At 37.1% G+C, this 14,622-nt stretch overlaps 1 protein-coding gene across 1 annotated transcript; it reads right to left on the minus strand.

Moving 5' to 3' along the window:
* Positions 1-4,262: 4,262 nt before the first annotated feature.
* LOC137029040 (uncharacterized) lies at positions 4,263-11,626 on the minus strand. Its single transcript, XM_067398546.1, has 10 exons — positions 11,611-11,626; positions 11,066-11,207; positions 10,835-10,970; positions 10,609-10,760; positions 10,342-10,472; positions 8,858-9,047; positions 8,661-8,766; positions 8,517-8,583; positions 5,270-5,358; positions 4,263-5,155 (listed from the first exon to the last, which is right to left on the minus strand). Exons 4-10 carry the CDS (start codon positions 10,700-10,702, stop codon positions 4,753-4,755), a joined length of 1,080 nt encoding a protein of 359 aa, XP_067254647.1. The 5' UTR covers positions 10,703-10,760; positions 10,835-10,970; positions 11,066-11,207; positions 11,611-11,626; the 3' UTR covers positions 4,263-4,752.
* Between the last annotated feature and the right edge of the window lie 2,996 nt (positions 11,627-14,622).

Genomic DNA, 14,622 nt, shown 5'->3' on the forward strand with positions numbered 1-14,622 from the left:
GTTGTGAGTGACAGATCTGAAACAGGTCGTGAGAGGCATATAGGGGGACGGGTGGAAATTAAAGGAAGGTACGATGAGGGCCGAGACTTTGGGAGATCAAGAGACGGAGATTAAAGAAGAAGAGGTGCATGAAAAGGTGAAAGTGTAAGTGTAGGAAGCAAAATAGTTTGAAGAGGATGCACCTGATGGAGGAGAGGAATGAGGACGAGTGAAGGTGTAGAGAGCTGGGCCATAAATCCTGAGGAGGCCGTGGCAGACGCAGCTGTTTCCGAACAAGCCAGATGTGAAAGAAGTACAAAAGGGATTTGAACTTTGGCACGTAACTTCTCCTGCACTGTCATTTACAGACATGAATTTTACCACAAATCATGCAGCATATTGAGAAAAACTCACTAGTGACCTTTACTGTAGTGTAAAAAAAAGTGTGTGTGTTTTGGCCCACAGCCAGGTGTGGAAGATACAGGTGAGATGTCAGATGAGGTGACACACATATACACACATCCATCAGATTAGGTGCCACATTTAAAGATTATTTTCATTGAACTCAACCTAGTTTTGAAAGTGAATCTCAGTTCTGTCTTTCATTTTTAAGGAGCGTGACGGCATATGTCTCCTTATCTCTACCTCTTTATTTCGTGCAGTCGCTCCGTTGCTGAAATGACAGCTGTTTCCTTTGACAAGCAGACCTTCCCTGCCTGAAGAAACATATACACTCACACATAACATCTTGAAATAAGGGGGTGAATGGTAATTACTCATTCTTAAGAGTCAAACAGCTGTTTGCTGCACGCGTCTACAGTCATTCAGAAAGCGTACAATGAAAACAGCTGCAAGGGTGACAACACAAAACACGCTCTTCAGAGTGGAGGAGTGAGATGTTTAAAAATCAAATGAGTTAGAAAATACAAACAGAAAATTTAATCCAAGAATCAAATCTTGGCATTACTAGCTCAATGCTCTATCATTTGAGCTAAAGAAACAAAAACATCTACTGGGATGAAGTATACCACAATTTCATAGTTCATATTGAAAGCAATGACCTCATTATAGCAAATCTGACCACAATTTGAGACAATGTTGAGATCTCTTCTGAAACTACCAGTGGGCCTAAAAATGCTTCCAAGGGGGTCTCAAGATACAAAGGGGACCTATTATGCTGTTTTACATTTTCAACATTCTTTAGTGTGTAATGTTGCTGTTTGAGCATGAAAAAGGTCTGAAAAGTTAAGTCTGAACTCCCTGAAATGCCTCGATTTTAGTGTTAGGTTTTCTTTCGGAAAAGAACACATCACAGTATCCTTCATTTAAATAATTCCTGCCTAAGGCATAAGGGCCGGGGCCTGGTTGAGTTGAATTAGTAGTGTGTTGAAACTCGTGGTTATGTTAAGGGGTGTGACATTTCTGAAACATGCTAGAAATGATAGACCAATCACACCACACTGATCCAACTGACCAATCAGAGCACATTGTGCTTTTCAGAAGGAGGGGCTACATAGAGACAGTAACTTAACATGTTACAGACAGACTGAGTGTTACTGACAGACTGAGAAGAGAGGTGCTGCAACAATGTCAAGTATGTGGAAATTGTGATCATTCATGCATGAAAACAGTATATTTGAGGTAGCTTTATTTTAAAAGTTTGATTTCTAGTACTAAAAAAAAAAAATGGTAAAACTCCATTAGCATTTTTATAATGATTATACATTTTTCTAGTTATACCAAGTTCTGAAATATTTCGTCACCTTGGAATTATAAGGTTCTATCTGACATTTTTGTCAAAATTGAGTTATTCACATATTCTTATTCTGTGACAACTTATTTACATTATGATTTTTTTTAAAGTACTTTTTTTTTTTTTTTTTGAAAACAAAAAGGTTATATCTACAAAGAGTATGAAATGCAAAAAAATAAATAAAATAAAATAAATAAATAAATAAAGCTCATCTCAAAACTGCTCAGAATGCAGAACCTTATATTCCAAGGTGGCGATTTCAGGGCCGGATTGGGACTCATTTTCAGCCCTGGAGTTTCATGCCTTAGACCGGCCCACTTTAATTCTCGACTATATTAAAATAATGTAATTAAACCTCAGTATATAAGTCTGCAATAGTGCACTGTTCTCTACAGCCTTGTAATTAATTGTATTTTTCAAAAATATCTTCAAATACCCATGATAGTACAAATGATAGTACAAAAAAAATGCTAAAATTTGATATAGAGTTATTTTTATAGTTATAATAATTATTTTATAATGTTAACCATTGACTATCCAGCCATCTAGTGGCTGTATTTAAAAATTCATGTTATTTTAATTTAATTAAGTGTTTGCTTTCCAGTAGATGGCAGTAATCCTCCACTAAACCCAGGCACATTTTTCATGTCTATCACTATGAATGAAATTTAGAAATGTAGATCTTTATTAAAGTGGATTTAACATAAAATTTTGCTATTTTATATAAATGTATATACTTAAATTATTACAAATTGAGGCAAATAAATAACACAAAATACCATCAATTCTACAAAATTGCACAACTTTACAGTAAAATATTAAAGTAGGCTATTACGTTTGTTTAAAAAAAGTTACGTTACAAAATCACATTTTACTTTCTGGTTATGTAAGCTAGTTGGACAGAAAAAATTAATATTGTTGGCCAATGTGTAATAGCATAGCAATCAACATAACATAAGTGATAGGCCCTATATTTTATTATTTGCCTACTATTATTACGATATGAGTATGCTGCATACATGCCTTTATCTTTTGCATGTTTTCCCCTCTTCCTTTTTATTTATTTACGTTACTTAAATCGACCTCCGGTGTCTTAGACCTTTTGCCTTACCATAATTTAGCGTTGATTTAGAACTTGTCCCGCTGTCCCTACAGACGTCACCTCATCCCTTCTTCTCGTATACTTTTGAGTTGTCTTCTCCGGGCGCACACTCCGAGTCCCTCCCGACCAGGTTAATTTAAACACCGAGTAACATGATATCATTGACGTTACGTGCAAATGAGCGGTAAAAACCTGATCGTGCATTTGTTTGATTGATTGTTTGTTTGCCGTTGCCCATGTCGTCCAGGCCTAAATCCGTCACTGACTGGTTTTAAAGGTGCCCTAGAACTTTTTTTAAAAAGATGTAATATAAGTCTAAGGTGTCCCCTGAATGTGTCTGTGAAGTTTCAGCTCAAAATACCCCATAGATTTTTTTTATTAATTTTTTTAACTGCCTATTTTGGGGCATCATTATAAATGAGCCGATTCAGGGATACTGGCCCTTTAATTCTCCTGCTCCACACCCACGGAGCTCGCGCTTGCCTTGAACTGTGCATAAACAAAGTTTACACAGCTAATATAACCCTCAAATGGATCTTTACAAAGTGTTCGTCATGCATGTGGCATGTATGCATCGAATTATGTGAGTATTGTATACTGTTATATTGTTTACATTTGATTCTGAATGAGTTTGAGGCTATATGCTCCGTGGCTAACGGCTAATGCTACACTGTTGGAGAGATTTATAAAGAATGAAGTTGTGTTTATGAATTATACAGACTGCAAGTGTTTAAAAATGAAAATAGCGACGGCTCTTGTCTCCGTGAATACAGTAATAAACGATGGTAACTTTAACCACATTTAACCGTACATTAGTAACATGCTAACGAAACATTTAGAAAGACAATTTACAAAATATCACTAAAAATATCATGATATCATGAATCATGTCAGTTATTATCGCTCCATCTGCCATTTTTCGCTATTGTTCTTGCTCACTCACTGTATGTCATTTCCATGTACTGAACTCTTGTTATTTGACTATGCCAAGATAAATTCAATTTTTCATTCGAGGGCACCTTTAAGGAAAAAGTTAGGCTACTCAGCCTACATTTGGCCGCGTCCACAGTTTCTAGAACATCCATATTTCAACCCAGTGCCATGACAACACTGGCCCTTGCGGCCAAATAAACAGACCGGCCCAACGTGAATCCTCCCGGTGCTCCCGATTAGTCAATCCGGGCCTGGGCGATTTTATACAGTAATTGTGAGTAAAAATATTTTTATAAAAAATCATTTTCCTTAATCCTTATCCTTTAAATAAACAACAATGGACAATGTATTTAAACAACTGTGAAAAGTAAAGGGGATTTCGAATTTTGTTGTGAACAGTGGGGGGCCTTGCACTCAAAAAGGTTGAGAACCACTGCTTTAGAGGAGACAAAATTAAGAATAAGCAAAGTATTTTTCTCAGGAGAAAAATCAGGAGAAAAAGGAGAAGTCATGTGCTCTTCATTTAATATCATTGCTGTCTGTGAGAGATAATATAAAATTTGTGATTTTACGGTCATACAGGTACTGAGGAAAACATTTAGTAGTTAAAAAACCCACCATATCAAAGATTAAAATGACTAATTTGTGACTGCAAACAACTATTTCAATGAGTGAAACATTAATGCGCACCAAGGCTAATGGGGTGTCCAATCATGCTCCTCAAATGCTTTTAGCTCCAATGTGCATTCACACACTTGTAGGCTCCTAGTAATTCACAAGGACTGTGGCCCTCCAAGAACAGGATTGGACACCTCTGGCTTCATCCAAAGTCTCAAAATATAGTAGATAATGTAGTACTATTCTACCCTCTGGTGGTCACTGTGGAAACAGCAGCCAAGAGTGTCTGTCATTTCCTTTATTTAATGTCTTTATACATGTTTGTATTCTTTAAGATGAATTAAAAATATGCAGAATAATACATCACTCATAGTCTTCCTGGAGCACTTCCTGGAGAAGGTAGACGGAAAACATTTGTGTTCAAATCTGATGAATGGACCAAATGAGGATTTATCCTTCTGTTTAAATCAGGCTCAGGGCAATTAATGTACCCATCATCCATTTCTACATTCAGAGAGCAATCCTCTTGCAAAGCATTCTGGCTAGTGCTGACAGAAGTTGCAGGATTCAGCAAGTATCCCTCTGAACATGGGAGGACTGGGTCATTGAAGTTGGAGGCACAAGGCTGGAATGTACCGTCTATTCCCATCACATTCCCAGAGGAACACAAGGACTCAAGGCATGGATCGTCAACATGCAAAACCTCTCGATGACCCTCGATTTCTAGGCAACGGTCGTTTCCATCAGCGGTCAAGGTATTTTTTGATTCACTGCATGGAAAAAAATCATATTCATGTTCTGAATTTCCCTAATTATCACTTACTTAAGAATTTTAGGACTTCACATTCCAGAGATTCCAGGAATAAAGTCTACAGTTGACTTACAATAAGGGCAACTGCTGATGGACATCCACACTCTGAACATTGCTGATTTCTGGATCCTTCAGTTCTGTACAGCAGGGTAAGTGGTCCATCTAAGGATGTTAGTGGAAAGCAGGATGTTCACACAGCTCAGCTTATGACTGAGTACTGATTTCAGAAGATTATAGGCCTCATTTACACCTGGTATCATTGATTTGACAAGAAGAAATTGATAAATACAAGTGTCCAAAAAAATCATGCTCAATCAATGAAACTGCATTCGGAAGTAGTCAGAAACCACATTGCATTTTTAGTGTAAATCTAATGCCACAAGTAGAAGGGCCGCCCGCTTGCCTGTCAATCATATTTTGCACCAAAACTTTGTTGGTTACGTGCAGCTTTAAAAAAATAAATAAAAAATAATAATTGTAAAAAGTAAGCAGGCATGAAATCACTGAAAAATCGAAGAAAGAAGTGGTCAAAGAAAAGAAAGTCCACTAGATAGTGCGCACGAATGCAGTCCGAACGCGCCTTTCCACGCTCACGGCCAAAGGCCTATTTTGAAAGGCTCACACACAAGATGAAACGTGGAAAATGAAGTATACCCGGGTCCTAACAGAAGATATTGTGAACGTATACGTTTATCAACTTTTTTGACAATTTTTTATTTAACACAATCTTCCAGTGAAACGACAGACTTCTCTCTGGTGACGTATGTCGAACTTCTTTTCGATCATTTTGTCAGTTTAAACCTTGCCCCCTTATTACGACAAGCTTGCATTCAGATCTACCTCCATGCAATCAAAAATAGAACAAAGTCTCCAATGGATGAACACTTAAAGGTGGAGTAAGTCGTTTTTCAAAAACACTGTTTGGAAGTTAGTCGGGACGACGCCAACAACAAATGTGTAACCAATCAGCTAGGGATGTCCCGATTACGTTTTTTTTGCCCTCGAGTCCGAGTCATTTGATTACGAGTATCTACCGATACCGAGTCCTGATCCGATACTTCTATAATACGTAAAAAAGAATAAAGAAGAGCGAAAAAACAGATCCAGGATCCAGGATCCAGGAACAGTGCTTTTCAGGTTTTTCAGGTATCTAACAGTAGTTTTCAAGTACAGAAAATGGATAAAGTAATCAAATAAAAAATATCACTGCATCTTTACTGTATAAAATAAATAAAGATTAATCATTATTGAAGTTACAAAAACTATTCAGTCAAGAGCAGTGAGTGATTTCTTTGTTATTTGTTGTTTGATTTAACATTAGAAACAGGCAGCAGGAATAGTTTTTCTCCCTTTAAGACATGCACGATCCAGTACATATACTGTTACACATGCGCTGTCTTTCTCGACTAATATACGTTCACTGAAGACATAACCGACTATGTTTGCTAGGATACTCGCTAAGACGGGCATGTTGACATAATTTTTGTATGAATTTTTGAATTCCGCTGAAGCGCAAGACTTGAAAGAGAACTCAGTATTTGCGCGTTGACTGAAATAGGCCTATTTACTGTTTGTAAACATTCGGGATGCGCGCGCATCATGGTTGCAGAAAACCCGGGAGTGATAACCAGTACAACTAGAGAGTTACGACGAAGCGGTTCAAAGTAGTTAAGATTTAGAAACATTATAGAATATTTTGATTTGTTATTTTTTTTTAAAAATGTTGTCGGCATATCACAGCAGCTTCACCCAGCGATAAGCACTGTTATTAAAAAAAAATTAACATTACCGAGTGGTATACAGCTTACGGATCCTTTTGCCATAGCACCTTGTCAGTTTTTAAATGACGAAACGAAATGGCCAAGCATCCAGTGGCCAGAGATATATATTTACCTGATTGACACCTCAAGTGTATACTCAGGAGAAGCTAAAAGCGTATAAGTCTCTTGACGCGTACAATTTTGTTTTTTGTTTTGTTTGTCACGAATTAAAAGAATAAAAAGTTAATTTCGAGTTTATATCTCACAATTCTGACTTTTATTTTCTCGCAAATCTGAGTTTATAGCTCACATTTCTTACAAAGAAAAACAATTGTGAGATCTCGTTTATGTCTTTTCTGAATTGCAATTTATCCCGCAATTCTGACTTTTTTCCCCTCAGAATTGTGAAATAAACTCACAATTGCGAGTAATAAAGTCCGAACTGGGAGTAATAAACACGCAAATGCAAGAAAAAAGTCAGAATTGTGAAATTAAAATTGTATAGACTGTTTAAAAGTTATCTATGTGAAATGTTATAGGTTTAAATATTATTTCAATGCTGTAACGTTAACTGCTATGTATGTATGCCCTCTGAAATGCATATGTGAATATTATGTAGACTTACTATTTACATCAAATTCCTGCTTTAGACTAATCCTTGCAGGTGTCATCAGTCCAGTCTGTGAAACCGTTTAGCTTCAAATGACGTTTTCAACGATGGTTTTCTTTAAAAATTAAGACTATATTTTTTGCATTCCGATTCCAACATCCAGAGGCACAACAAAACATTTTTCTCTTATTCTGTGGATTTTGCACATTTTCCTCCAATTGCTACCGCTATTTTTCTGCAACCACTATGCGCGCGCAGCTGCAAGTGACGTCATTGTGACGTCTGCTCCAAAGTGGTCTATAAGTGTGTGCGCGCTTCGGATGAGCGCACACAAATGTTCTCACAGCGCGCGAGCTCTCTTTCGCATCTGGTTCTTGAAGGTTTAAATCAGCAAGGCTTAAATGAGTTAGTTTAAACACAGACAGCAACATGTGCTGTTCAGGTCTCACCTGTATCAACACCCGGGTGATGACGGCGTAAATGACTGGACATGAGAGCAGACGGCACTCGCAGTTAACAGTTTACAAAGAGTGACTGTTTTGTCCACGCTTTTTGATTATCGTTGTTGTAACGTTTTGCGCATCCATCGACTGAAACATACATTATCTGAACTCTGTATGTCTGTTTTCCACGTTGCTATTTTAAACAAACCATATTAACCAATGCGTCGTCATTCGAGATGGATCGCGGTGCAAGTGCGTACCGAACCGTAAGTGGAGAACCATTGCACCCCTAATACATATATCCTGAGTCCTGATCGGGAGGTAACGTCCGATTCCGATCCAGTCTGAAACCATGTGATCGGGCCCGATTTCCAACAGTGTTTTTGACAATCTACGTATACGTACGTTGCACTCAGATGAAAAATCTGTTGCTACTCCCATTTCATCACGCTTTTGATACTAGGTGTAAAGAGCACCATAGTGATATACCAGGTCAACCTACTGTACCTGTGACACCTCTGAGACTTTGCTGTGGACGGGAGAGGGAAGAGACATGTCCCATTCTCTCAGTCTTCTGAAGAGAGAAGAAAGAATTCCACTTTCTGTCTTTGCAATTCATGAATTGAAAGGAATTAACAAAAGAAAAATTACCTCTGAAGACCAACCAGAAAGATGAAAACTGTGATAGAGACAGCTGACGCGAGGGTCGCAATAAGGAAATACAGGAGAAATGCAACCAGATTTGGTGCAAGAGGCTCTGAAACAAAAACATACATTGATAAGGTTTATATAATGTATCATGATATCTTGTAATGTAAAACTATGTAGGTGGTGGGGTGGGCTCAGACCAGGCCGTGTGGTCCAGTAGATGGGGTCGGTCCACTCTGAAGGATATCCAGTGTAACGCCATCCTGAACGTCTGGTTGCACTCACATTACAGCGAACTTGAGCCTGGTACTCCGCTGAACCCTTGAGAGAACGCTCCGGTATAGCAAACACCATCTCTTCATCAGAGAGAAAGATGCTCTTTACATCCTCCTACAGACAAAGAGGCAGTTAACATACGCACTAGAAAATGAAAGTGGGTGTTTATTCAGCTACAGCACTTTTGACCTTATGGACTTTTAGAAGATAAACTCTCTTTTAAAACACTTTTCACACAATTCTGCTAATAATGTCCAACAGTGGATAAACTATACTGTACACACATGTATAATTCTGTCTTTTTCCCCATTTTTTGGGGGAAAGTTGAGAACATTTCTACCACAGTGCCATTTTCACGACATCTCAAATAAGTTTTTGTGTTTAACTTATTCCTAGCCATTTACGGAATTCTCCAAGCATGTCCGACTGCATCCCACAGTACTACAAACCACGCCCCCTACTACAAGTTACGCCCCCTACAATGAAAACAGCCAATTAGCACCTCTTTCTAGAATCACTGATGTCGAGTACTGCTCTTCAATTTCACTTTGCTTGCTTTTTAAGCTTCACTATCATATAGACATACAGACTGTATTGCATTTATTAGCAGATGCCGTCCATCATCCTGTGCGGGGTGCGACAGACCCTTCTCGAATTTTCCGGCAATCCATGTTTTCACTGTTACACGGTAGGGGATACTATTATGCATTCTCTGAAAGAATACAGAATCTCTGGATCCAAAAACAAGCATAGAGAAAGCAGAAACAAGCAATAGAAGAATGCATATGTAAGCTAACGCAATCATCAATCATATAAAGTATAGTGAACAGAACCTATTAAATCATAAATCAAAACTGGCTGGCAACAACAACAACAAAAAAAACGCTGACAGGGAAAGAGTTAAGAGCATTGTGTGATGGAAATTACATTTTGAACATTTTTGGAATAAGACAGCTGACTACTTTGTCTAGCTAAGGCTAATTTCATAGCTAACAAGTATCCTAAATACATATACAAATACAAGTATCCTATAGTCTACTTTCTCGAAAACAACAAATAATATTACAAAGACTGCATTGTAATATAACGAAGTAATATTCTGTAAAAACAATGCATTCTGGGTAATATTTGTAAATTTCGAGAAAGTAGCCTATATGTGACTTTCTTGAAAAACGACAAATAATACTACCTAAAATGCATTGTTATTACGGTATATTACTGTTTCTATGGAAAACAGTATTTTTTGTAAATTTGTTTAATTTTTTTTACAGTTATTTTTTAGAGTGTAAATAAACATCAACTCCTTGGATATAAAATTGCCAGTTTAAAAGTCGAAGAAACACCCTTACAAAATAATTTACCAATAATTATTAATAAGTATTGCATAGAAGAATAGTCAAATACTCACAGGAGTTAGTGTGCTCCAGTACTTGAGTTCAGTAGTAAGAGGTACAGTACGGTACTTTGTTAGAGTCCAGTTCAGAATCCAGTCTTCTCCTCTCAGCTCAGCGCTCAGACCCGTGGGACATGTGGGCTGGACTACATCACAAAGACCACAGACTGGATCAATAATAATTTAATCAAAACAGCTTTCTGGAATACTTGATTGTGATTGGTCAGTCGCAGCATTCAGCGGGCAAGTGTTTCTCAAAAGGTGAGTTGTAGAGGCACTAACTGTGTTCGTAAGAGCGGATCACTTTAGTCACCGGTGTTGGCGTGAGTTGCACCTGCAGTTCTCCAGGTTTAAAGATGCTGAAAACACCAACCATCCTCAAAAAGTCTCCTTCATTTATGACCTCCACCTTCGCAACACAGCTCCACGCAGCCCTGAAAAAGAGCAAATAGATCTGTCAGAGTTAAAGACACATTTCACACCATCCATAACGCTCTCAAACACTCACAGTGCAGTGGAGTTTGTCCGGTAGGACAACGTGTAGCTGATGTACTGGGCCAGATCTGTCTTGAGATCCCAGCTACAGCTCAAATTCTTCCCGCCACTGAGCACACAGTGTAGGTTAGATGGACCAGGAAGAGTGTCTGAAATAAATAATGATCTATAGCACTCCAGGACACCAGGGGGCTCCACTTGCATAAAGATTACAGACTTTCACTGGGTTTCTTTTTATACTCACACTCAGATATCAGTTCTGGCTTGTCAAACAACAACTTGCTGACCTCGGTTATATTCTCGCTGCCTTCCACGTCTTTCTGTGTTGGTTTGGTGTGAATTTTCCCGCCTTTGAGGTCCTTGACTATTTCATAATTAAACTCCACCTCCAAAAGTGTAACAAGTCAGTTTGCTTTATCAAAACAACAAAGGCACTTTTTTGTTAAGATTAAACCTCTAAAAACTCTTGTAAAAAATACAAAAGCCTTTTAAAAACAATTCATGGCTGAATTCGTACAATGTCATTCGTACGTTTTCATATCCATTTATGCCCCATTGATGGTTAGGATTAAGCGTGGAACTTCATGCTTACTTTTTCTAAAAACTGTATGTTTTCGTCTGATCTACATCATACAAAGTCATACGAAATTGCCAGCTCATAAAATAGCTTTCTCATAAGAACAAAGTAGGTCTTTTTGACAAACATGAAGAAGTCATGAGGGAAGAAATACTTCCTCGTGTCAGTTTGTAGTGACCTCTGGCTGAAAGTTTGGTCATTTTGACACTCACTGAGCACTCTTGTTCATGTAGTCTGAAGGAGTCAGAGGTCAAAAGTGAGGGAGGGGGTGTGTCATCTAGCTGGTACAAATTCCAGTCTGGATCTGCATCTTCTATAGGGAAGTCAAGAGTAGACATAGCTTGAGCTTGCATAACATAAATAGCCAGTGCATAAGTATGTCTATGGTATAGTTACTGTACTAATTGTACCAAATTTTGTGAGTCTGAAGGTTTTGGAAATGCTGGAAGAGTTTGGTGTGTGGAAGAAGAACACGTCATCAAAGCCGATGGCAAACAGAGATGTGTTATACCGACAACAAACTCTCTCCTGCCCAGTAGAATTCTGGGAAGGCTTAGGAGTCTGAACACAGGGAGATACTCTGGAATAAAGCAAAAAGCATAAAAAAATAAGCAATTAAACTATATATTTTACAGTTATAACATGTGCTAATCATAACAGTAAGTAAAAAATTCATCTTTCTTTCTTTCTTTTTTACTAATTTTTACTTTACTGTAAAAAAATATTTGTGTAAAATATTTCTGCCTCTTTTCCCATAAATATTAATACTTTTTACTTAGAATGTAAATATAAATTAAATAATCAAATCATTTTAACTCTGTTTTACTGTAAAAGTTTATCTAGTACCTCAGTGAATATAAATGAAAAATGTAAAAATATAAATATTAATCTAAAGTAAAAACATATAAAATTCTGAACACTAAGTAAATTATTATTATTATAATTTTTTACACATTTTACAGCTAAATTACATTTATTACCTTTTTTCTTTACCATTCATAGAAACTTATTTTTAACCATTTTAAATTATTTTTCTGATAAAATTAGAAACATTTTAGTGTATACTGAATTATGATTGATTCACTATTATCCCTATATTAACATAACATAAATTATTATTATTATTAATTATTATCATTTATATTTCACTATTATTCTGCTATTACCACTACTGAATTAATATTGTTTTACTATTATTACTCTTCTAGTACAACCAAATTATTATAATTTTACTATTATTGCTATAATATCACTGTATCATACAGTGTGTTATGCTATACTAATAGCTATGAACTGATGTTTTGGTCTCACCGGTGGTCATCTGGATCCATGTGGATCAGAGAGAGTGGAATATGAGGATCGTCCCTCCAGCTGCAGTGGATATGGGTACGGTAGTCATTACGGCACTCCAAAGATTCCAGAGCAGAGGATTCTGGGAATAGAAGACATAGAAGACAACACCTCATGGTCTACTCTCAAACTGGGAATTATTTGTTTCTATAGCAACACTATCAACGCCAAAATGAGTGGTCAGGGGGTACAGTGGTCACGTGGTACAAGTAAGCTCTCAGAAGATTCCCAGCTTACAAATTGTAATCATGAGCTCTGCAAGGACATGAATGCATTTTACAAATTGAAATCTCATAATTACGGTATATAAGACATGTCGTGAAAGAACCTTTTAACATGCACTTCAGAGTAAAACAACTCTCACCTGGAGCAACTGTTCCATGTTGAGGACATCCTGTGAGGGCTGATGTCCACAGTACAGTCAGAGTCAAGAAGAATGATAAGTCTAGACACATGGGAAATTCTGATTGTACAACTGCAGGTGAGGAGGAAATGTTTGATTGTCCCTAACAAACAAGAAAAACATTCAAATGAAATAATTAAATATGAGCCAGAAACATCTGTGAATGGACACTAGCAAAAACAGTTGAGCTTACCATCAAACAGCCTGTCTCAGGAATCAGTTCAGCTCTGTTCTTCACTGCTGTGTTGAACTCGAGGCTCTGCTGGTCACACCGACATCCTCAAGTGTTATGAACTTATTTCAGCCTGTGCCAACTTGACCTCAAATGTGTTTACTTTGCCACAAGTTTCAAAACTGCTTGGCTTGCAGATTTCGATGTGCCATATGATTGCTTCCCCAAACTTAAAACTAAATAAAAAATCTAATATGCCAGTATTTTATACATAATAATCAAACACACACATAGTAAATTTATTATAGCTAATATATATTTTCTATACTATTTTTTAATATTTAATATAAAAACATTAAAATAGTAACATATTAAATTCAGTCTATTTAATTCTATTATTAATTTAATTGCTTACATTTTTAAATATTATAATTATTAAATATTAAATTATTTATATTACTAATTTAATATATAATAGATCTTATTTTCAGTTCTATTATTAATTTATTTTTTTTGAATAGTTAATATATGAAATTATTGAAATGCTAAATTAATAGCATTTTATGTTAAATTATTAACTTAATAGCTTATGGCCCGGTTTCACAGACAAGTCTTAGACTAAGCCAAGATTAAGCCTTAGTTCAATTAGTGCATTTAAGTAGCTTTTAGAATCATGCCCTAGAAAACAACATTACTGTTGTGCATCTTGAGACAAAACAACAAGACAACAAAACAAAGTTTTGGGATGCCTGCCTTTACGTGCACATGAACTTTAATGAAATCCCATTCTTAATCCATTGGGTTTAATATGGAGTTGGCCCACCCTTTGCAGCTATAACAGCTTCAACTCTTCTGGAAAGGCTTTCCACAAGGTTTAGGAGTGTGTTTATATAAATTTTTGTCCATTCTTCTAGAAGTGCATTTGTGAGGTCAGACACTGATGTTGGACGAGAAGGCCTGGCTCACAGTTTCCGCTCTAATTAATCCCAAAGGTGTTCTATCGAATTGAGGCCAGGACTCTGTGCAGGCCAGTCAAGTTCCTCCACACCAAACTCACTCATCCATGTCTTTATGGACCCTGCTTTGTGCACTGGTGCGCAGTCATGTTGGACCAGGAAGGGGCCATCCCCAAACTGTTCCCACAAAGTTGGGAGCATGAAATTGTCCAAAATGTCTTGGTATGCTGAAGCATTAAGAGTTCCTTTCACTGGAACTAAGGGGCCAAGCCCAACCCCTGAAAAACAACCCCACACCATAATCCCCCCTCCACAAAACTTTACACTTGACACAATGCAGTCA

This window comes from Chanodichthys erythropterus, chromosome 10 (assembly GCF_024489055.1).
Source record: "Chanodichthys erythropterus isolate Z2021 chromosome 10, ASM2448905v1, whole genome shotgun sequence".
Taxonomy (NCBI): Eukaryota; Metazoa; Chordata; class Actinopteri; order Cypriniformes; family Xenocyprididae; genus Chanodichthys; species Chanodichthys erythropterus.

Excerpts from the sequence above, each read along its gene's own strand:
- LOC137029040 (XM_067398546.1), bottom strand. The coding sequence starts at position 10,702 with ATGGTTGGTGTTTTCAGCATCTTTAAACCTGGAGAACTGCAGGTGCAA. Across the intron at positions 8,584-8,660 it reads TTTCTGGTTGGTCTTCAGAG|AAGACTGAGAGAATGGGACA; the intron begins GTAATTTTTCTT and ends TTCTCTCTTCAG. Across the intron at positions 5,156-5,269 it reads CATCAGCAGTTGCCCTTATT|TGAATCAAAAAATACCTTGA; the intron begins GTAAGTCAACTG and ends TTTTCCATGCAG.